The sequence below is a fragment of the Lissotriton helveticus genome, chromosome 10 (assembly GCF_964261635.1).
Source record: "Lissotriton helveticus chromosome 10, aLisHel1.1, whole genome shotgun sequence".
Taxonomy (NCBI): Eukaryota; Metazoa; Chordata; class Amphibia; order Caudata; family Salamandridae; genus Lissotriton; species Lissotriton helveticus.
In genome coordinates, this window is record NC_136071.1 from 226,189,009 (window position 1) to 226,214,204 (window position 25,196).

The 25,196-nt window shown below is 45.7% G+C and overlaps 1 protein-coding gene across 2 annotated transcripts in view; it reads right to left on the bottom strand.

The window, feature by feature from the left end:
• Positions 1-25,196, bottom strand: part of PRPSAP2 (phosphoribosyl pyrophosphate synthetase associated protein 2) — a 444,139-nt gene that overhangs the window by 36,214 nt on the left and 382,729 nt on the right. For both annotated transcript variants that reach the window (XM_078665175.1, XM_078665176.1), the window contains exon 10: positions 19,632-19,778. In XM_078665175.1, the coding sequence (XP_078521301.1) occupies positions 19,632-19,778 (147 nt within the window). The remainder of the gene's footprint in view (positions 1-19,631; positions 19,779-25,196) is intronic.

The following is a 25,196-nucleotide window of genomic DNA, read 5'->3' on the forward strand; positions in this document are numbered from 1 at the left end:
CACACGCAATAAATGTAGAATTATGCATGCACCAGTCTTAGAGTCTATTAGCTTTTGCCCTGATAACTTTTGGATTCTATCAACATGTACTCTAAACACCAGATACCAGATATGCCTTGGGTACATGTCGCTCTGACACTCCAGACTTTAGTCTCCTCTTCTAGCACAGAAGTCATAGCCCCCAGTTCTCTCTGGTAACACGTCATTGCCCGTTTTCACGCACCACTAGGTTAGAGGTCCCAGCTGCTCGGGTAGCCCCCTCCATGTTTCCGCCCCGTTTATGACACTTCTGTTACGTTTACATCACATGTCTATGTACACGCCCTGTACACGCCTTCTTGTTACATCATTTTGCCCTTATCTTTCGCGACTGCTACGAGTCACGCCTACTGCTACGCCTACTGTATTGAATGTAATGAAATTGTTTTGATATATATATTGTGCACTGTTACGAAAAGTGGCCCAGATTCCCTTGTCCCTTCCCTGGCAGCTGCCATCCCGTACTATTGCAGGCTGTCCTGTTCCTGTCCTTATGCCTGATTAAAGCCTGTCGACTCAAGATACCTCGAATCCTGACTCTTATTTATTGAGCTACCTGTTTTATTGATTATATGAAAAATAGTACCGGTAATTAATTATTTATTTACCACAATCTAGCCCACAGGGATCCTTGGAACTGTTAGAAGCAGAGTTGGAGGGAGTAGTTTCTTCACCGGCTTTGACCAGAAGCCTCTTGTGGACAGAGCTTGAATGAGTGCACCCCCATCGTTCAAGTGATGCCCCTGTAGTCATGATTATCCCGTTTGTGGTAGGCTGAAATGGAAGACCTGCCTTGAGGTTTGTTGGAACCATCTACCTGCCTTGAAGTCTGTTGTAACCCTCTACCCCACAAACTGCAAGGCTTATTTGAGCTGTCTGAAGAGTGTCACTGTGATACTCCATGAGCCAATCGCTCATTTCCACTGGAGATCCAGCCGGTGCTGAATAGGTCTCATTCAAAGACTTTAGAAAGAAATCCTGCTGATGCAAGATGACATGAGACCTAAGTGGGATTTGAATATCCTGACATGCGCAGTTTATTTTGATCAAAATGCAGCAGCCATGGCCTGGAGTTTTGTTACTATTGCTTCTGGGGGAAAGTCCTCCCCAGTTGATTATCAAGGATTGCCCCTATAAACTGGAATCCTGGTAGATGCAAGAATTTGTGGGGCTCAATGTCAGTCCTAGTTCTTGAAGTAGGATGATGCGAGTGGCAGTGTTGTCAGCTGTCCACATATGGATATACTTGGTGGCTGTTTTCTTTCCCCAAAGAAAGGCAGCTACTGGCACCAGGCGCTTTGTAAAGATCCGGAGCATAGACTTCAGTCCAAATGGTAGCACCCTGAATTGATAAGGCTTCCCACCACTGAAAATCACAGATAAGGTCTGTGATTTGGAAATATCGGAATGTGAAACTACAGATCATGAAAGGGAGCGGTTGAGGTACTCCTCTTCCTGAAGCAAGAGAAGGAATTTCTGGAGGGATTTTATTTCAGAAGTTTGTTTACTATTCGCAGGTGCCGTAATGGCCTTAAATGGGTTGTTTTTTTTTTTTAACCAGAAAGAACCCATAGTAAATTCTTGATCTCTCGGATTTTCTTGCGATAGCTCTCGCAAGTACAAACGATGTCCCTTTCTAGGTGGAAGGGTGGGTGTTTTGTGTATAAACTGCAGTGTGTGGCTAGGATGCATATTTGGCGCAGCAAATGAACTGTAGGGTCTCTTTCCCAAGCGGGACCAAAAGCAGATATTCTTTTCCAGCTCAGAAAACTGGAGTGGGTAGGTGGAAAGCTTGTGAAAGTGAAGCTCTCTTCTGGCTGTTATGGGAACATGAATAGGATACTCTCTTCTTTGCTGCTGTTATGCTGGAAACTTGGATCTAACCTCCTGCTGAAGACTAGCCTTGACTGTCTCGGAGGATAGTATGGTCTTCCTTTGTATTCTTACTAAGAGAAGCCTCCTCTCTAGGCCGGAGAGCTCTGTTGCCACAAAAAAGAGTGGAAGCAGGATGTCTGAACTGTAAAGCTCATAGGGAGCATGCTATGTTTGTATCCATCTTTATGTTCTGCAGTGCATCATCTTCATAACTTCCACACAAAGGTTGGCCATCAAAATCATGACATGTTAAAAAATTTTGCCTGAATTTCCAGATGGTAAGATGTTGACTCAAATCATCCCTGCCTGTGCAGGACTGCAGACTCTGCTAGTTATCAAAAGCTTGTATTGGAAACATGTAACTCAGGGTTTATGATGCCAGCTGATGGATTTGCACCCTCTTTTTGTAATGGTTCAAGGCTCTTACTTTCCGTTTTCTGGGAGGAAATTGATAATCGGGGAAATTTCGCAACACATCTAGTAATCATATAGTCCCACAATGGCTGAACCATTAAAAGCTTTTGTGGATGTCGCAGTCATAGAGCTGAAAGTGTATCCCAAATTGTCTGTGCATCTGCCATCCTGGTCTAGAAGTGCATAAGACTGAGTGACAGGGCTTTTTGATCTATGCTGGGCCACTGCTAAAATGATGGAGTCTGCCTTCAGATAGAGAGTTAAGTATGATGACCAGTTTCTGGTCCTGTGTACTTCTTTTCCAAGCAGGACATGACAGTCTGAAATGTAGACAGTCTATGCATTAGATTGATAGCCTATGTCCAGACAAATTCCAGGATCAGAGTGGATCTTGCTGTTTTTTGAGGTTGCTCCTTGAATTCATATAGAAAATATTGTTGCTCTATGGGAAGATCAAGCTTTTCCGCTGCCTCTTCAATGAAGGGAGGACATCGAGGGATATCGAGGCAAATATGGTTGTGTAGGAGATTTCCGGTCATCCTTACGAACAATGCAGTTCTCCTACCCATCATAATCATTACCCTTCTGCTTCCCAAAAAAGATTACCTTCTTCTTCCATATATGACATATGGATTAGTTACTTACCTGTAATCCTAGTTCTCTTCCAGGGGTATCCTCATCAAAGTCATAAGCACTGAATATTCCCGCCCATGTGCGGGACCCCGGAAACAATATAAAAATATATATGTAAAAACACATATATCTCGCTCCACATATATGTATGCACATATATTATTTTTCTCACACCAATGCAGCTCCATAACTGAGGCTAAAAACAATGTAAACACATATACATGCACTGCAATTATCAAGAAAAACAAAAGAAAAAAACACATCATGTCAAATAACCTTTGAACTTTGTGTTTTAATGAGTATACCACTCATAAATTCTGAAAATTGCTTGTAAATAGACATTGTTAGCCCTCAGGCTGCATTGCAAAACAATAGCATAGAAAATGAAACCATTTTCAACAAAAAAACTGGCACCGTGCCTTTAAGGCAGCCATGACCCCGGGCTTCCCATCATGCCTCAGGGGTGACAGTTAGGTCAGTTGTTCTTTGCATAACCCTGAAGACAGGGCTCAACCACAAGAGTGACATAGTACCAAAATCTCATTTACCTGGGGAGGCGGGTGGGTTGCTTATGACTTTGATGAGGATACCCCTGGAAGAGAACTAGGATTACAGGTAAGTAACTAATCCTTCTCTTCCAGGGGATCCTCATCAATAGTCATAAGCACTGAATAGAATAGCAAGCCCATCAACCACCTGCAGGTAAATGAGAAGTACATGACCCAACCAAACCATAACAGCCAAATAACTCAGCTGTTAAACAGATTCCTCAGTGAGGCTTGGCCCACCTGGGTATCTGCTCTAGTGTCAGAATCAAGACAGTAATGTCTGGTAAATGTATGGACAGACCTCCAGGTCGCCGCTTTACAAATCTCAGACATGGGCACATCATGTAGATAAGCCGTAGTGGCCGCTCTACCTCTGGTGGAATGTGCTTTAGGAGTAAACCCCAGAGGTTTTTGCGCCAATTGGTAAGCAAGCTTGATACACGAAACGATCCACCTGGAAATGGAACGTTTCGATGCTGCATGGCCAGTTCTGATCGATCCGTAATTAATAAACAATTGATCAGAATGTCGAATAGACTTGGACCTGTCCAGATAGAACTTTAAAACCCTTTTCAGGTCCAACGAGTGTAAAGCCCTCTCAGCTGGAGTAGAGGGATTAGGAAAGAAAGTGGGTAAAGAGATAGACTGATTGACATGAAAATCTGACACCACTTTCGGCAGGAAAGAAGGGTGCGTTCTGAGCACCAGTCTGTTCAAATGAAAAACTGTATACGGTTCTTTAGTACATAGGGCCTGAATTTCGCTCACCCTACGGGCTGACGTAATTGCTACCAAAAAAGCCGCTTTCCAGGAAATATGCTGTAAAGTAGCTTTATGAATGGGCTCAAAAGGAGGGCCCATCAACTTTGATAGTACTAAGTTCAGCTCCCAGGGAGGAGAAGGAGGCCGTACAGGAGGATATACCTTTTTCAGACCTTGCATGAAATCTTTTACTGCTGGCAACTGGAAAAAAGAGGTTTGCGAAGGTGATCGCCTATAAGCAGTTATAGCGGCTAGATGCACCTTAATGGAATTAAACTTCAAACCTGCTTTGGCCAGATACAACAAGTATGGAAGAACTGCTTCTTCCTGACTCTTCACCGGATTCTGACCATTCTGCACGCACCACATATAGAACCTCTTCCACTTGCATGCGTAAGAATGTCTCGTGGAAGGACGTCGTGCTTCTCTCAGAATGGACATGCAGTCTTGTGGCAGTCCTAGATGGCCGTACTGAATGACCTCAGGAGCCATGCTGCCAAGTTCAGTGATGGAAGGTTGGGATGGTGAATCCTCCCGTTCATCTTCGATAATAGGTCCGGCCTGCAAGGAAGCCTCTTGTGAGGAGACACTGACAGGTGAAGTAGGTCCGTGTACCACCATTGCCTCGGCCAGTCGGGGGCGATCAGGATCATCGTTGTGCACGAGTGGTTCAGCTTGCTCACCACCTTCGGGATCAGCGGAAGTGGTGGAAAGGCGTACACAAATTCCCCTGACCAGTCGATCAAAAGAGCATTCCCTCTCGTTCCTGGACGGTAAAACCTTGAGGCGAAGTTTGGGCATTTGCTGTTTACGTCGTCGGCGAAGAGATCTATGGAAGGACGACCCCAAGACTGGAAAACGTCGTCTAGCACTTCGTCGTTGAGAACCCAGTCTTCTCTGTCCTCGAAGTGCCGACTTAGTGCGTCCGCCCTCACATTCTGATCTCCTGGGAGGTGGACTGCTTGAACAGACAAATTGCGAGCCAGAAGCCAATGCCAGATGCTCTGAGCTTCTAGTGACAGTGTCCTTGAGCGTGTCCCTCCCTGTTTGTTTAAATAGTACATAGTGGTGGTGTTGTCTGTTTGTACTTGAACCACCTTTTCCTGAAGCGAGGGAAGGAACGCTTTGAGAGCCAGGTGGACTGCTCTCAACTCCAGCAAGTTGATGTGGTAGGTGCTTTCCTTGGGAGACCACAGACCCTGCACCTGAAGAGGGCCCATGTGCGCCCCCCAGCCTTGTAATGACGCGTCTGTGATGATCGTTTGTGTAGGAGGAGGCTGATGGAAGAGAAAACCCACTTGCATGTTCTGCTTCTTCATCCACCACTGAATGGAGGACCGTGCCACCTCCGACAAAGTGATCTGATCGTCCCAGCGATCTGATTGCTGGTCCCATTTGTCCTCCAGATCCTGCTGAAGAGGACGCATCCGAAGTCTGGCGTTCGGTACCAAGAATATGCAGGAAGCCATCGATCCTAAGAGAGAGGCTATCCTTCGCACTTTCTGAGACCTGTTGCGAAGAACTTGCTGGCACTTGAGTGCTATTGAAGACTGTCTCTCCTCCGAAGGAAACACTTTTCCTACCTCGGAGTCTAGCAGAGCTCCTAGGAAGTGAATCTTCTGAGTGGGATGGGAGACCGACTTCTTGTGGTTGACATGCAGACCTAGATGTTGACAAAGTTCTATGCATGTCCGAAATTGATTCCTCACGCTGTCTGGAGTTGGACCTTTCAACAGCCAATCGTCTAAGTATGGGTATACGAAGACTCCCCTGCGACGTAGAGCTGCCGCTACCACTGCGACACACTTTGTGAACACTCTGGGAGCCGACTTCAACCCAAACGGGAGGACTTTGAACTGGTAGTGAGAGGTCCCCACCCGAAAACGAAGGAATCTTCTGTGGTCTGGACGTATCGGGACATGAAAATATGCGTCTTGAAGGTCCACCGAACACATCCAATCCCCCTTCCTGAGATGTGGATATATCTGGTGAAGCGCCAACATGCGAAATTTTTCTTTTCGTACATGTAGATTGAGCGTTCTCAAGTCCAGAATGGGCCTGTATTCCTCTTTCTGGCCCTTTTTTCTGACCAGAAAATACCTCGAGTATACTCCTTTCCCCCTTTGCACCACCGGCACTCTCTCGATGGCTGATTTCTCGAGGAGTGTCGCTACTTCTTTCTTTAACTTTTGTAGCTGGTGACTTGACGTTGACATCGGAGGAACGGGTGGAGGTAGACGATGGAAACGAAGACAGTACCCATTCTGCAGCGCAGACAACACCCATTGATCTTTCGTAATGGTCTGCCACTCTGTCCTGTGATGCGCAATGCTTCCCCCCACTGGAGTGGACAACGGCGCTGGGGGAAGTGAAGACTCATTGCTTCTGCTGAGATTTATTGAAGTTGTTGCCTTGTCGCTGATTCCCATTGCCTTTGGAATTGCGCTTGCCTTTGTATTGCGACTTTTGTTGACCTTGCTGGTTCTGGCCCTTCTGCCAGTGAGGGGTTTGAACCCTCTGCTTCGAAGAGCCCTTGTTGTCCGAACGGAATTTCTTACGGAATTCCTTCTTCTTTTCAAGCCCCACGGCTTTGAGGGTGTCTAACTCAGTCTTCATCCTCTGCATCTCCTCATCAGCACTCGCTCCAAAGAGAGACTTGCCTGAAAAAGGAAGATTTAGAATCCTGGCTTGAGCCTCGGGTTTCAATGCTGTAAGGCGCAACCATGAGGATCTCCTCGCTGTGATTCCATGCGTATAACCATGCGCAGCCAGCGTTGCTCCATCTGCCGCCGCTCCTATCATCTGATTGGAGACTTGACCGCCCTCCAACAGAATCTCCTCAAAATCCTTCCTATCTTCCGGAGGAAGTTTATCAGAAAATCTCTGAAGTGAGTCCCACAGAGATCTATCATATCTGCCAAGCAGCGCTTCCGCATTGGAGACCTTAAGGAAAGAAGCCGAGGTGTTACAAACTCTTCTCCCCCATGAGTCTTGCACCTTGCTGTCCTTATCCGGCGGTACTGTGGATGAAGAAGCTACCGCATTGGATTTTCTAGCCGCCGCAATGATTACTGAATCAGGCGGGGGATCAGATTTGAGGAACAAAGGATCCTCATCAGGAGGACGATACTTCTTGAGAATTCTAGCTGGGACGGACTTCACCGTTGCCGGAGTCAGGAAGACTTCATTCACTGGGTCCATTATACCCGGAACCAACGGCAACAAAGGTTTGGGTGTCGTTCTGTGCTGTAGGGTTTCAAATATGACTGTCGTCTTGATCTGAGGAGCAGTCATAGGCACTCCTAACTTCAGGGCTCCCCTGCCCAAGATGTCCTGGAACGAGAAGATATCCTCAGTTGGAGATATCCTCGAGCGTGGACTGTTCGTCAAGGTCGGAGAGTAATCCCTGTGAGAACGGTTCCTCGAAGAATCTGAAGAGCTACGGGTCCTCCTGGACCTAGATCTTCTACTTGAACGCGTTCTAGAAGGAGATCTATCTCTGTGACAAGATTTTTTCTCACTTGAATGTCTAGAACGAGACTGTTCCTTTCGGGGAAGAGCCTGGTTTCGATATGCCTTTAGCCGATCAGCCATCGCCTTGTCCTCTGCCCAGTGGTGAAGGGGTCTATTCCACCTTGGAGAAAGATGAATAGAAGGAGATTTGTGAGTGGTATCCTTCACAGGTGAACGTGGCCGTGGAGGTTGATCCACTTGATCCTGTTGCGATCCTGCATGGGACTTGGATCTCTCCCTATGTGAACCGCTGTTTCGTCCATCCGAGGATCCGCCACTGTGAGATGATGAGGAGGACGAGGATCGGCTCCTTTGAGATCTAGAGGAAGATCCCGACCGAGATCTCTTTTCTGCGACCCTCCTTTTCTTGGCAGGGGGTTCATGCACCGGAGATTGTCCCACCTCCGCAGCCGATGCTGATCCTGGAGAACCGAATTGAGACCGAGACTGGTCCAATGGTTCACCTTCCGTCTCCTGCAGCAACTGCCTCAAAGGCGACCTCTCCTGTGATCTTGTAGGAGTGATGCTCACTGACTGGGAAACGCTCTGTTCTCTGGCTCTCCGCTGATCCATAGACAGTGGCTGCATCGACGCCGAGCTGATATACGCTCTCTCGACGTCGACCGCGGTTTCCTCGACACCGATCCCTTCGGCATAGAGCATCTCGCCGTTGAAGGACGTCCACTCGACGACGACTGAGGCTGCTTCGACACCGATCGCCTGTGCTCTGTCGGCGACGGGGTGTGTCTCGACGCCGAATGCTGCTTGCTTGAATGCGACGGAGGCTGCCTCGACGTCGAACGCCATTGATCGGGCGTCGACGTGGGCTGCTTCGACGTCGATCGACTATGTGTCGACGAAGGCTCCCTCGACGCCGAACGACCATGACTCGTCGTCGGCGGAGGATGACTCGACGTCGAACGCCGGTGGCCTGGCGTCGACGGAGAAAGCCTCGACGTCGCAGCATGACGATGCTGCTTCGACGTCATGTGGCTCGCCGTCGAACTCTTCCACTTCGACGGCGACCTATCCCTCGACGCTGTCTGTAGCGGAGGTACCTTGGATGTTGACGCTGAAGACATCTTCTTCGTCACCGTCGACGCCGACGTCGGGGCTTCTTTCGACGTCGACCGCGCCTTCCGACTTTTCTGCTTCTTGGGAGATCTTCCTCTCTCAGAAAGCCCATAAACACGAATTCTCTCACGTTCCTTAAGAGTTCTGGTTGATAAAACCTGGCAGTGTTCACAGGTCTTCGAGGAATGAGAAGCTGGTAGGCACAGGATACACACTGAATGAGTGTCAGTCTTGGCCATCTTCCTTCCACATGAAGGGCACTTGTCAAAGAGAGAAGGCATCTTTGACAGAAAAATCACCTTTTTTAAGCCTAAAAAAGGTAGCAGTAACACCCTAAGTCCAAAAGACGTCGAGTGAAAGCAAAAAATTGTAGATAACAAGAATATTTTTTGACAAAAAGCCAAAAAGAAAGGGAGCTGTTTCACCAGGGTCCTGACTGAAGGAGCCGGAAAGAACAACTGACCTAACTGTCACCCCTGAGGCATGATGGGAAGCCCGGGGTCATGGCTGCCTTAAAGGCACGGTGCCAGTTTTTTTGTTGAAAATGGTTTCATTTTCTATGCTATTGTTTTGCAATGCAGCCTGAGGGCTAACAATGTCTATTTACAAGCAATTTTCAGAATGAGTGGTATACTCATTAAAACACAAAGTTCAAAGGTTATTTGACATGATGTGTTTTTTTCTTTTGTTTTTCTTGATAATTGCAGTGCATGTATATGTGTTTACATTGTTTTTAGCCTCAGTTATGGAGCTGCATTGGTGTGAGAAAAATAATATATGTGCATACATATATGTGGAGCGAGATATATGTGTTTTTTACATATATATTTTTATATTGTTTCCGGGGTCCCGCACATGGGCGGGAATATTCAGTGCTTATGACTATTGATGAGGATCCCCTGGAAGAGAAGGTCAGTTACACATGCTCTGTTCTCCGATGTCTTTTGGTGTCGGTGGGAGGGGACACGGCGGCGGAGGTGTTGGCTTTGAGAGAGGGTGGTAGCATTGGCGCTGTGGGTGAATGAAATTGCAGGTGCTATGGAAATAACCTCTGGAATGCAACCATCATCTGTCGCAACATAACCATGAATGCCACAAGGACCTGCATCATAGCTGGGTCCCTGTATAAACAGTATGGGTAAAACAGATGATAACTACCCAGGCGGCCTGCTCAGGTCAGAGGCGGCTAGTCATACTCCTTGATGCCATTACTTCTCCTTATAGATTACCTCCTCAAATTCAGGAACATTACATGGGTCCAGCTGAACAGGACTGTAGACTTTGTCAGAAGCCAGTTTTAAGTCAGGATCACCTGCTTTAAGCTGTGAATCAAGTTTATGCACCAGTGATGTGCAGAAATCCTTAACGGTGAGAAGATTAATAGTTGAAAAGCAATCATCACTGACATCAGGATATTTGTCACTGAGGTAGTTAACACCATTGAATGGATCAACAGTGGCTTCCTGATAGACTACAGAGCACTACTCGGTCATCGATGATGAGGCATTCTAGTCAGAGGCACATCTTTGGTACATGAGCCGCATGTCTGACTGATTATTAAAAGCAAGAATTTGATTTTCGTACAATTTTTGAAAAGGTTGTTCTTCACCCTTTTTTTAGTACCTTCTCTGAGGAAGACTTTTCACATGGTTAGAGGAGGTGGCTGCTTACTCTGGAAGTAAATTCCAGCGGAGTTAAACTCCATATGCTTACTTTTTTGAACCACCTTCATGGAAGTGATAGATGGAGTACTTCTACACAATCTCCCCCTGAGCAGGGTGCATTCCCTTTAGAAGGGGCAAGTCTGTTAGTTTCCAGCAAGTAAAGAGCGGACATCTTTTCCCTGTCCTTATCAATCTTTGAAGGGAAGGACTTACAGAGGCAGCAGACGCTTTATGATTGGGATAAAGGCAATATAAGCATTTCTCTTGAGGATCATCATTGTAAATTTGTTTTTATCTACAGTCCAGGCAGGACTTGAAGAGATCTTTTCCCCTTGTTAGTCATAGTGACAGTAGGTGACAGCTGCATATCTCTTTGGGCAAGTACTGAAGCGAAAATCCCAGAAGTACCGGAAAAACAACACAGTCTGATGTGAGCTGAAAACAGGGCTGGCTGAAGCCCGAGGAAGGCTAAAAAAGTAATCAATCTAAGATCAAATACAGGTTAGAGCAGAGGTTTCTCAGGGAATCTGTCGCATATGAAGTGAAAGAAATCGTGGTCAGTGCCCTCAGCACTTACACCTATCTTTCCGGTTGCTTCAAGTGAAATGGATGTGCTACAAAACCAACATTCCTGATGAGGCCTATTACCATTTGTACCCCGTTTCTGCTAACCAAAGTTATGGATATTTCCAGACTGACGATGAGGAATGATTCAACCATATAAATATATCAAAGATTCAATACTGGAAAATGCCTTTTTCTCTTGTTTTCTCCCAAATGCCCCAATAATCATTAATTTGGCTGTCATCTCTACTTTTATCAGTCTTTCTTTAATATTTCTAACTTTTGTGCCACTTGAAAGCCTGAAAGGTTTGAATACGCATCAAACATCCTGATTGGAGTTTTTACATACAACTCATGTTCTACGTATATGAGACCTTGCCTCAAGTGTTATCCTGTAAGCCCTTGTTGCTCGATTCACAAATTTAAATTTTTAATTAAAAAGCCTGGTCTCATACATTGGAATGAAGAGTCAAGACAATGGAAAAAACCTTGTCTCCTGTTTGACCTGTAGGCACATATTGCAAGGTGTTTCTCTCTTACCACCACCCCTCTGGTCTTTCAACTGTGCTGTCAATTCACTGAAATCCATAACTGCTGAAACCTTTCCGCGAAAGAAAAATACAATCCTTTTTACCAATTTGAGACCCATATTGTTTTTAATTTGCAGCACCACAAGAAGGCGTTTCCTAGCGTAACACCCGGACTAACCCGATAGCCTTCAATCATGAACATTTTGAGAAAGTGTGAGTTTGCTTTAATTGCATAACTAAAAACAAATGTGTGGCCAGAGACTCCTTGATCAGACTATCAGTATAAAATACAGGTAGATCCAATTTCCAAACCACTGGCCAACAGCTTCAGCAAAAAGAATATTTGGGTGAAGGTGAACACAATTTGCTTTAGTTGAACACCATAAAATCCCCTCATTCAAAGTCACTTTTAAAAGCGTTTATGCTATGGTACAAATTCAGGTGGAGATATTGCAACATCACTTTTCAATATCAGCTTTATCTATTTCCTGGACTACCCAAAAGTCTTCTAGGTTGTACCCAACATCGGTCTCCTTGAAATTCAGCATTTTAATCACAATATTAACTTTCTTCCACTTGCCTCAACAACTGTTCACTCTTACTGTGGCTACCTAAGTTACTCCCTGCACTACTACGAGATTCTTTGTGTGTGCTCCCAGGTCCCACTTCTCATCGATTTCCTCCCCTGTAAGTGCTTCCTTTTGTCAATGGCCTCATACATCATCATTCCTCTGCGCTCCAACATCCATTTCGCCCACAGTCTCACCTAAACGCAATTTGTGCTGTACTTCTTTATTTTTAGTTTTTTGGTTATCGACTGCCAAGAACTCAGTAAGACATATCAGACCACCACTTCTTCATTCTGACTGCACTGCCAATACTCCCAAAACTGCGAAACAGCCAGTAAGCCATTTCCTGGAAAAGGAGGTCACCCTGGTCACATCTGTTGTAGGACTGCAGCTAAAACAAGGGACTAGGATAAAAAGAAGTTGTGGGAAGATTAAACTAATTTGAAGCAAATAATATGTTTGCCCTTCAGGATGTATTGAATGAATAGCATTTTCAGGGTAAAAACAAATTAAATTATATTATATTATATATCAGTAAAAGAAAAGAAGGTCCCAGAGAACATCATTTTTGGAAAACTGCACAAATGAAGAGGAGCCAGACCAGCATGAAGAATAGTTCAGACTAACCTTGTGAATACCTGCAGCATTCCAAGATGGAAAACAACTTGCCATACCTACAAAAGGATACTTAAAGATTTCTGAGTTTATAGCTAGGTCAGGTACCAGCTTACAATTTTATTAATAAGAGATCTCTGTGACCCGAGTATAACAATTATCTTGCAGTTTTGTCTGCTGTCTTAACATTCAATTAAGAGGTAAAGATGAACAATAGTTACTTACCTGTAATCTGTGGTTCTTCAGTATTGGTGTCTTTCATAGATTCACATGCCTGAATCATTCCCCGTCGTCGGAATGGGAGTCCCACGGTACATAAAAAAGTAATAGTATGCTAAAATATATATAGCAAATACCAATTATACCAAACCAGGAAGTAAAGTAGCCCCAGCTACAGTAGAAAAAACTTCCACATTAGTGACTATCCCTGTCATTTTGTATAGCCCAAACTGCAGACAATCAGGCGACAGCACCCACTAGAAGGTTCTCCCCAGAGGCTCAGGCTGTCAGATTTTCTCGCACGGAGTGATAGTAAACCAATGTATCCTAAGAGCCTCTGAAGGGGAGGTGGGCGGGTGCATGTGAATCTGTGAAAGACACCAATACTGGAGAACCACAGATTACAGGTAAGTAACTATTGTTCTTCTCCAGTATTAGGGGTGTCTTTCATAGATTCACATGCCTGAATCAGAGTAGATAGCAGTAAATATCCTTGCTAGGCAGACGCCATAGTAACCCAGCTTGTCAAACTGTGCACATTATCATGAAATATATAAAATGCATTAACATAGCCCGAAGCATGATAAAATGCATCTAGTGAAGAATGTTCACACTGAAAACGGTATAAGAAGCGTCTGACTGCAGGAAAAAAGGAGGTGGGAACAGAGGCTCACCTTAGTAGAAAAGATTACATAGAACTGCTTGACACATGGAAACATCGGTCTCACTGGCTGCAACCAACAGTAGTGATTGGTGAAAGCATGCCTACTAACCTAGGTTGCCGCTCTGCCGATGTGCTGGAGAAGAACTCCAGCAAACAGAGCAGTTGAGGAAGACATCGCCCTGGTAGAGTGCGCTCTAGGGGCTGCTAGCAAAGCTGTCCAACTTGTGCATGGCAAAAAATCGATCGGAGCAAAGATCCATAATGCAACTGTTCGCCAAGATCCTGTTGGGTTTTAACTAATCGTACCCTAGTTAATAATTAATTGATCGGATCTGCGAAACCGAACTATCCCTTGTAAATAGAACATTTGAAACCTCTCCTACTATCAAGTGTATGTAAAACCCCTTTGTTGATAGTGGTGGAGGAAAAGATGCCTTTAAATTTACCAGCTCGATCCGAAAGAAATTCCGGAGGCACTGTAAGTATGAATTTCGGAGTAACTCGAACCACCACAGAGTTATAGATGAACTGTATGAAAAGGCTAAAGAATCGATAAGATCTGAACCTAACTGACTCTAATAGAGGAATGTCAAAGCCAATAAAAAAAAAAGAAAATGACACCTTTCTAAGTCATCTTAGATCATCACTGAGGATAGGTTCAAAGGATAGCACATGAACTGCGCTATTACCACATTGAGATGTCTCGATGGTAATGGACGAACTGGCGTAGAAAAAACATTCTGAAAATTCCTTTGAAGGATTGATTTATATTTTTTGAAGAATAAAAAGATGTTGACCCATCTCGTCGGCATCTGGAGCTGCTGCCAGTAAAAAACTAGTAGAGTTGCATGAGGCAATCCTAGTAAAAGGATGAAGTACAGCCGAACAATATCAGATACCGCAAAAAAAACATTTCCATTTGAGACCTTGTCCCTGTTATGGCTAACACTTCCTTGCAAACCGCAGGGATGTTTAGATGGGCGAACCAAAGGTAATCAGGGGCTAGGCCGCTGACCTCAAAGATGGCTGTTCCGGGTGATAAACCTGGCCGCTCTGGAAGAAAAATAGATCCGGAGGTGGACACGACCGAATTGATTCGCACTCCGACTGGAAAAAAGAGAAACTCAGTAAACCAGTCTTGGCGAAGCCATCAGGGGTAAAGAGGAACCCTCGACACCACTCTATCTTGTTCTTCCGCAGAACTTTGAGACCCAAAGGTATCGGTGGAAAATGGAAGCAGATTGAGATCAGTTGGACGACAAACGCATTTCCCTGTAAATCCTTGTGGGGATGCCAACTTGAAAAGAACCAGTATGTGCTGTTCCTCTTGGTCGCGAAAAGACCAGATCTGGATGCACCCCTCTGCCGAAATTTGAATCCACCGTCCGTAGAAGAAAACTCACTCGAGAGTGGAAATTGTCGTTCTGCTGAGAGTGCCTGCCAGACTGTTTCTTGTACCAGGAACATGCAATCGCCAGAAAGTTGAGTGTGCGTTGTATCGCTCATGCCCATAGATCACAGGCTTCCTGAGGCAACAAAGCTGATCTAGCCCTTTGTGTTTAGTGACATAGTGCATACCAGTTGTATTGTCTATGCGCCACAGTACAGTTGTCTCCTTGAAATTATTGCGCAACAAAATTGGAGGGCAAGGAATATGGCTCTTCGCTCAGCAGAATGATGTAGCAAGCCCCTTATATGAGGGCTCCATTTCCCGTAGACCTTCAGCCCCTAAAAGAGTGCTCCCCAATTCCCGAGGGATGCGTCTATGGTGATTGTGCAATTGAATACTTTTTGAAGGAAAAAACACACCTTGTGTACAAATTTCTGTCTTGGATTCACCCAAGAAAAAACCTCTCGCATCGAGGAGTGATTGTAATGAGATCTTCAGATGAATCAGAGGCCTGAAACCACTGCTTATGCAGTTGCTTTAGCAGCTTTATCCTGTGCAGAAGGACACCAACAGGATGCAGGTGGAGGTCATGGCCAGTTGAAATTTCGAGAATCTAATGAAATAGGCTGTAATGTACGTAAAAGAAACAGCAAGAAAGAGCTGCAGGCTTCTCATTCGCAAGAGACAAAACACCCCTGCTGGATTTGCATTGATTGTTGTTCCTAGAAAATCCTGTGTCGTAACTAGGAATAATTAGGACTTGACATGGTATATTGATAAAAACCAGGCATTGAAACAGTGACTGCAAAGTCTGGATGTACTGGATTGCTTATTAAGAAGAGTGATCCTTCTTAAATAAACTTGTCTCAGAAATGATGAATGCGTATGTATTGCAGACACAGATAGGCTGCCAGAATCTAGATAAGAATCACGTGGAGTGGACCGAGAGTCCTAAAAAGATAGGCCTGTGATAGAAAATGATTATAACTTAGAGGAAAGAGCAGCCACGTCCCGTGCTGTGGAAGGATTGGCACCTGAACCTTGACACTCTGGAGGTCGAGTGCACTTGTCAGGTCCTCTGGCAGTAACATTTGAAAAACCTTTTTGAGGTACAACATTTGAAAAAAATTTGCGCAGAGATGACAAAAATCTGGCGCTACATTTCTGACCAGCTAGTTGATGAGGAACTGAGAGGAAAAACCCTAACTCCTTATTAGATTCAGAACCACTCCGACGGTCCCTGATGTATCCATAAGTCAATTTGTGAATGACTCACGTAGATGAGGTGAATGCGGTCACTATGAAGGCGTAGCAGAAAAGAAATAGCCAAACTCTAGAGCATGCACTTTTGGCATCACAATTAGAATTCCCCACAGATAAATGGCATCGGTGACCAAATTAAATCCCAGAGATATTCCACGCTTATCCCACTTGGAATGGAATAAAGATGGGCTCTAAAGTAAGTCGTAGTTTCCTGGAAAAACGACTTCCTGTTATACGATTTAGAGTCGAATAATACAGTTGTATACCAGATACTGGGTGGAACTTCTTGGAATAAATGAAAACTGTCCTCGGGCACCACGAAAGGGTTGATCCCCGTACTGTAGAGAATCGAAGGCGCGGTATTGTCTGGCCAATATGATGGCCCAGAAGTAACATCTATAAAAAGGCACGGCCATTATCTCAGTTTGAACTTGTGGGCGAGGAACCAAGGGTTCTTACAACCCTAACTTCGCAACACAATACTGCAAAACTTGGAGATGCAATGTGCACTGCACGGTGTTTTGTTGATGATGATCTCCTTCCATTCATTTTGTTAAAAAATTCTAGAAGCGTCAGTTTAGGGGTATTCATGGATACTCACATTCTGTGCCCCTATGTCAAAATTGATTGTGTCCAGAGAGCTAAAAGATTGCCAGAGAGCCACCAGCGCCGATCTTTGGCTTAAGCAGAGCTCAAAATCTCTGCCAATCTAAAATTAAAAGAGAAAAAAAAAAAAAAAACTTCCGCCTCTATCTTGGTGACAAGGGCTTGACGAAAGCGCGTCACCGTTCCTTACATGAGGAGGGTAAATCCGTCAAAATCCGCCGGAGGATAGAATAATAAAGATTCATGCAAGATCTCGTCAAAGGATAGGACATGGCATCCCAAAGAAACCAAGGCTAAGAGTCTGGCTAAGTCTTAAGCCATTCCAAGAAAATATGGCGTCGAGTAAAAAGACATCACTCCATCCGGAGGATCTTGCTGAAAGGAGGCTACGACTAATAAGTAGGCTAAAGGAACACTGTACATAAACCCAACTGAATCAAGCGTCGACGAACCTAACCATGGACTGGGTACAGCATCAGAGAGGTCAACCAAAAAACTTGACCCTCAGTGTCCACATAGGAAAACTGTTGCAGACTTAAACTACTATGGATGTGACCGCTGACGCTGTCAGTCTACAAACCCTCCGTAGACGTACTACTTGTTGTCCACGAAACTGATCCTTAACTTGGCCAACATTCAACAATAAAACTCACCATCACTGAGGATGTTTGATGAACAGAGTATTTTGTCGACTTAGAATGTCGTCGACGAGCCTGCTATTGACTAGCTGAACTGTCGTCAATGGGCCAACTGTGTACTGACCTAAAGCCTACGGGCCCACTGTCGATGTGACCACTGTTAATGGCCCCAACTGCACTGTTTATAGGTCCCCTGTTGACAGCCAAGAGATGCTGGGTGCCAATGGCCAACTGCTGATGGACCACATGTCAGAAGGGCCACTGTCAGTGGTCCACTGGTATTGAGCCAACCGTCGCCAAAGCTTTCAGTTGACTATTTCAGCTGAATAGGCTCTCGAACGTCGACGAGACTCTTCACCGTCGACGAGGCACCTCACCGTCGACGAGGCATCCCACCGTCGACGAGGCACCTCACCGTCGACGAGGCACCTCACCGTCGACGAGACTCTTCACCGTCGACGAGACTCTTCACCGTCGACGAGACTCTTCACCGTCGACGAGGCACCTCACCGTCGACGAGGCATCCCACCGTCGACGAGGCACCTCACAGTCGACGAGGCACCTCACCGTCGACGAGGCACCTCACCGTCGACGAGACTCTTCACCGTCGACGAGGCACCTCACCGTCGACGAGGCATCCCACCGTCGACGAGGCACCTCACCGTCGACGAGGCATCTCACCGTCGACGAGGCATCTCACCGTCGACGACGCTCCTCACCGTCGACGATTGCTCTTCAGCGTCGACGAATGCTCTTCAGCGTCGACGAGGGACACCCTGCACCGTCAACGGGGCCCGTCGTCGACGAGGCCCGCCGTTGAATATGCCACCATCACGGTCGACGAGGCTTGTCGTCGACGAGGCTCACCATCGACGAGGCAAAATTGCACTCGGTTATGAGGCTGTTTGTCGACGAAGCTCTTTGTCGGTTGCGCAGCTCCCTGCGACTTACAACCAGTGCATAAGAGGGCACTGTCAACAGGATCCTGTAGCCCTGTGAAACCGTAGAGCACCAGTGACGGCAGAGATTGTCGTCGTAGAATACAAAGAGCATCTTGTCAACCAGCTGGCACGTTCTCAGAAGAAAAGTGCGCAGAACGAGTCTAAACGCCTGAGAGTAAATCTCGTGGGCGTAGATGTGGGAGGCAGACTCAGAGTAGGTCAAAGACCCTTTACTTTTGAAGCAACCTCAGCTGGTGAAGTAAAGCCAAAAACATCACTGCAACATAAAGGCGCCATATAAATAAAGAAAATCCTCCCACATCAGAAGGGGGGTAGCCAAATCACAAGAACATCCCCTTCTCATCCTACCATGTCAGCGACAGGCAGAGAAAATGATCCATATATTCGTGAAGATAACCGGAAACGGTCTCAGCTTTCCACAAGTGACACAGGGTCAACAAATCAACTTCATGTAAGAAGACATCACAAAATTTAATAAAAATGAAGTAAATGAAGAAACTGAGCAGAGCTCAGGGAGACTCCCTTCACACGACGTGCGGTAAAAAATCTGACAGCCTGAGCCTCTGGGGAGAACCTTCTAGTGGGTGCTGTCGCCTGATTGGCTGCAGTTTGGGCTATACAAAATGACAGGGATAGTCACTAATGTGGAAGTTTTTTCTACTGTAGCTGGGGCTACTTTACTTCCTGGTTTGGTATAATTGGTATTTGCTATATATATTTTAGCATACTATTACTTTTTTATGTACCGTGGGACTCCCACTCCGACGACGGGGAATGATTCAGGCATGTGAATCTATGAAAGACACCCCTAATACTGGAGAATGTTACTTCTCCGATACTGCTGCTCCTGAACAAACAATTACAGAACTGCCCCCACTCAACACAGTCAGAATTTCCTAATGGAGAAAATAATACTCTGTGATCTCTAGTTTTACCTAATATTTGCTAACGTAAATTGGCAGTTGCTGCGATCTGACATCTCATGGGAGGTATCTCCAAGGGTATAAATGAGTATCCTGAATTATGTGGGATGAAACATAACTTTCTGGCACTTCATTTTCACGTGACTTATACTTCAACAAGTCCTACCTCGTCGATCGCAGATTCCTCGATCAACATCGGCGCATCAGAAGAGAGTATGCCATGAGTTGCCATCACAAAGATCTTGTACGCTCCTCGTTCCTTCAGTGTCTCTGCTGCAGCAAGAAAGCTGGCAACATCATCAATGATGTCATCCTGTGAATGACCAGAAAAACCCAAGGAACATATTTAGAGCTGGGTTCAGAATGTTCATTAGTGCAACAAAGACAACATGGTTACTTACTTGCAGTCCTGGTTCTGCAGTGTTGTGATCTTCATTAGACACAAACGTTAAAATAATCTCTGCTGCAAGCAGAGATGCCTGAACGCTTCAAATCAATACATATGTATGTCCACATATCAGTAAAAAGGATGAAGCATCTAATATGTCCATCTGTTCTGGAGTGCCTCCAAAACCATAATGCAGACAAGATAATCTATATTGTAGACTGTAATACCAAAACACCCCTTCACAAAATTACATTGCTTCACCTTTGAAAGTAATGAAGAAAGGTGCAGACTGATAGGGTATACATTCTAAGACGTTAAAATATCTCCAGCCCCCAAACTAAGGATACAGGAGCTTCCACAACCCATGATGTCCTGTCTCACGGAGTCTTTTCTTTCTGAAGCAAATTTTGGAGGCTAGAAAAGAATTTCAGAAGCTAACCTGATGCACAAAACAATTGCACGGAAGGAGGGCTGCTTTTTCTGCAGCAAAAACGTGTCAGAGTCTCAGTGGCAGTGGATTATAAGCAAATTGAAAACACAGTGATGTACAGGCTAAGGGCAATGGACGGTTTTAAGGTGGCCAGACTTTGGTGAATATGACTTTAATTGATAAAGAGGTGTGTAGATTTGCGTAAAGAGTAGGTTTTATCTAGGGAGAAACAAAGAACTCCAACATCCAGAGTGTGCAAAGAATGCAATGCTGGAGAGGATGGGATGGCAAAGAAAACTAGAAGAGGGATGGCTTCATTAATGTCGTAATCGGATAGTCTCTTTAGGAGAAATGACTGGTAAGTTTTCAACACCATCCTAAAAGTACGATACACTGAATATGTTTACTCCACTGAGAGGGCTTGAATTTCACTAATCCTATGAGTGGAGGTGATTGCTATTAGAAAGGCAGTCTTCCAAGACATATGCGGAAACGGACCTGTGAATATGTTTAAATAATTAACCCATTCATTTTGACAAGACCAAATGGAGCTCCAAAGGTGAAAGAGGTGTTCTCTGGTAGGAAATACTTTCTTCGTGCCTTCTAAGAATTCATTAATGATTATCATTCTTAAAAAGAATGCCCGATTGGGACCTTTTCTGTAAATTAACATCTTGAAAACCGGTTATATCATCCACTGGAGACACCTTTTCCAGAGATTCTGAAAGGCATGTGGGTGTGTATGAATATCTGAAATCTCCTACATGTCAACTGGTCCACGAAAATTACACTACTGGTGATCTGTGTCTCCCCTGCGTGTGTGGAGTACCCGAGTCTTTCAGAGGTAAAAGAGAAGCTTGAGGCAAAGCATGATGATCTAGAGAACGCTGGGATGACAGGGACGTTTTCCTAATCTGAGACATTGATCGTGACACCATTCTTGGAGGCGACAGCAGATTAGGGGGTCACCTTGGTGTCGGCACTGTGTTCTCAGTGTGGATGGCTAAGCAAGAAGGCCCCTAAGGCTTCAGAGATGGTTCTTCAGCTGGCAACATTCTCCGCCTATTCTCAGGCAACTCAGGAAAAATTGGACAAATCTCAACATTAATTTAGGCAACATAGAAATATGGCATGGCAATGGTAGCTGCCGTCAAATGGATGTTGCAGTGATGTTGACTATCAAATGGTTCGACAGAGAAGGAGACAACTAAGTGCCCTAAGTGTCAAACACTTACTAGAATGGTGATAGTGTCTTGTCGTTGAGCTGGTCTTCAACTGAAAACATATTGGAGCCAATGGTTTTGAAGCTGAAGCTGTGGGCTACGACGTCAATTGGGGCCACCAAAACGACAATGATGTTTCTCTGATTACTCACCTTTTCCTGAAACACACTCTGGATCTTCCTCTGCGAGGGCTTCTGGAAGTGCTGGCACCATCTCAGTGGAAGCAATCTGTTCTATGTGGGGCTTTTCTTTGCACTCATACATTCTTGCTTGTCTCAAATGCGAATTCCTTTTTGCAATCTTTAGGGGGCTTTAAGTTTGTTTAACAAAATTCACACTTTCATGGATTGAGAAGAAAAGAGACTACGTACACTTGGCGTGAGGCAGTTTCCCTTTTCCCACATGACTGGTATTTCACAAAAAGGGAAGGCATTCTGACAGGAATAAAATATACAGAAAAGAATGAATAAAATATACAGAAAAGGATGAAAAAAAGGGCGTTCCATTCTTGCCGCATGTAAAAGACATTGAGTGAAAGCAGAAAAATGAGAGATCAGAGATACATTTCTCTGAGAAAAAAACCAAATAGAAAAGGTGTAAAAACTCACACAAACAAGCCAAATAAAACGGAATGGACAGTGAAGCAACAATTAGTAAAAGACATGAGTGCAAAAAGCAGCTATTGGAGCCTTAAAGTGGCACGAGGTCTTTATCAACTCTTTATGTAAGCGGCACTTTTCCTCTTTACATAGGTATATAGATATTGTCATAATTGCTGCAATGTAATTTTGAGAAGGGCTGTTTTGGTATTACAGTCTAGAATCTGAAAAACCTTGCATGTGCGTTTTTTGAGATATAGACATGGACTTTTCACCCTTTCCACTGATACACAAACATTTATATGTATTGATATGAATTGTTCCATGGGCCCAGCACACAGCAGGGAATTATTCTAATATTTCTGACTTCTCAATTAAGACTCCACAAAGCAGAAACAGAAAAAGTTCGCAGTGCAGCAACAAGATTCACTACTTGTACTGCAATGTTACATTCCTGTACTGATAACATGCTAAGATGTGCTCTGGTGTATTAGGAACGTTCTTTTAAAAACACCAAATGTAATTTTGTAAATTACTTATATAGAACAGCTTCCCAAAAAATATGATAAACTTTAAAAGACTCGAGAGGGAAGCTGCCAAGCCTTGCAAAAGTCTGACCATGCCAAATGTGCCTTGAAAGCACACAACTGCAGATCAGTGGATGCCAAATCTAATTCAATTGTCTCAACATAGACTTCTGGAACAAACGCCTGGCTTATTTGCAAAAGTGGACTCCATAACGTATTTGCACCAGGGATCTTTGTTCAACACTTCTCTACATGTGATGGTAGAAAGCCCCTTCAATTGACATTATACAGTGGCCTTTACCTGGCAGTATTGGGTCCTAAATTTGCAAACACACTGGAAACGCCAAACTCGAAGCTGAGCTAAGTTATAGACTAAACAGAAAAATACATTAAACTGAACAATTTTTGTGGTGGCTTGGAGCGTCAAGATGGTGGTCACGCACTCCAAGACTGCTCCAGATCCCTCCGTCATCCCCTCTTTTCCAGAAGCCACCAGGATATCCATTACCTCATACCTACACCTAAAGATGCCCTGGACTTGCCCTGCATGCTGTCTGATCCAGAGGAGACGCTGGGCCCCATTTGCCCGACCTGCCGCAATGCTCCTCATGCTGTTGAGCCCGAGGTGGCGCTGTCCGGTTCTGGCTGCTGCGCTTTGGCTGGAAACGGAGCCTAAATATCCAGATCGCCGCCTGCTTGTGGGGTTGCATCTTGCCCAGTAGCCACTTCCTACCTCTTTGCAGGAGGCCTAGGTGCACTGTGGAGCGGGTATGTGAGGCCCACCCAATACCAGCGGTGTGCTGCTGGACCCAACGTTGGAGGCCCGTTCGCCCTATCGGCCGCATATGTGCCTGAACGCATGCCTCCCCTGCTCGACCCAGAGACCCAGAGTACAGGTGAGAGGATGTCCAGCCTGAGCCTAGGGGTTCTTGCAACCTCTGCTCTGCGGGCTGGCTTGCCCCCCTGCTAACGCACAGCCCTGATGGACCTCCCCTGTTGACTGCACCGGTGTCGAACGGTCCGATTGTTGATCACTGTCCTGTGGAAGAGGGATCCTCCCCAGTCAAGCAGGTATGTCTACCTCAGTGCCAGGCTCCCCCACCCCCCTTTTACCAGCCCTGCAGTCACCACACCCAGGAACTCAATTGCAGGAACACCTCCTTATTGTGATAGTGATCCTTAGTGGCCTCACTTAACTATCACTGCCGCTTGGACAGTGTTGCTGATACTTGGGGAGCTAGCGTCTCCAGTAGCTTGCGACTAAGAGACTGCTGTGGGAGACTGGGGCTATCGCCCTGGGAGAGCCGGTCCTGCGCACCTGGTCTCCGACGACTCAGAGCTCTGCCCAATTTGCCTGCCCATGCCTTTAGGACTGAACAGCACTCTTCGTTGGTGGGTCCAGCCTTCCCAACCAGAGGTCGCCCACTTACCCGCTGCCTCTATAAGCTGCTATACAACTGACCGGCCTGGACTGGACACAGAATACTCAAGGGAAAGTGGGCCTGGAATCCCCTGGGGGCCCGCCTCTGCCGAGACATGATGCCCGATTACCAGCTATGTTAAATTGACTGCAGCCCAATGGGAATACATTCAATCCCCCTTCCCATGCTTTGTCTCTGGATGCCTGAGCCAGAAGTGTTCCAGTGCCCCAAGCACTACAACTGGCCTGGTAAAGAGCACAATACTGACCCGCTCAGCCAGTGTTCCTGTTTCAACTTAGGTCTCAGGTCGCTCAGTGCCCTGAACTGTATCCTGAGGACCCTCCCTGCCCCCTTTGGCATCTGCCATGCCCAGCTGTGGACAGTATTGAACGGACCAGGGGCTCTGGCTTCCTAGGCCCAGCTGCTCCTGCAGTTGTATTCTTGCAACAAGCGGGCCAGGTCCCCCCCAGAGGTCCTTCACAACGCCTCAATCCATTGCCACCATGGGTAAAGACACACCCAACTACCAGCAACCTCCCAGACCGGGATAGACAAATACACCACCACTTGGGGTCAAGCCAGGAGAAATGTTCTGGACAAAACAACGTCACCAGAGGGTGACTTGGCTGCAATTCTACAAGTCATTCACGCATCCCAGTCTGCAGTGGAGACCAAAATCAGCAAAGTACAAGTAGATGTTGCTCTTCTGTGCCAAGACTTATGCAATGCCACAAGCATAACCGCTGAGACCCGCATGTCCACGTTAGAGGATGAGGTCACCAACTTGAAATCGGAGGAATTTGGAATACAGCTGAACTCCACCGACGTGCCGAAGATGCAGATGACTGATCTCAGCGCAAAAATATATGCTTCCCGGGTATCCCTGAAGGCATGGACCCCCACAGAATTTCTCCAAGCCAAATCCAAATCTTGGATACCTTCTGTTCAATTGTCTCCTATGGTTTGCGATCGAGAGGGCATACAGAGCCCTGAAACCCAGGACACCTCCAGGGACGCCACATGGACCCATGATCGCCTGCATCCTTAATTTTAAAGATAGAGACTCAATCTTGAGAATGACTTACTCCCACTCAGACCTTAGATGCATTGACACCAAAGTGCTCATCTTTCCAGATTACACCA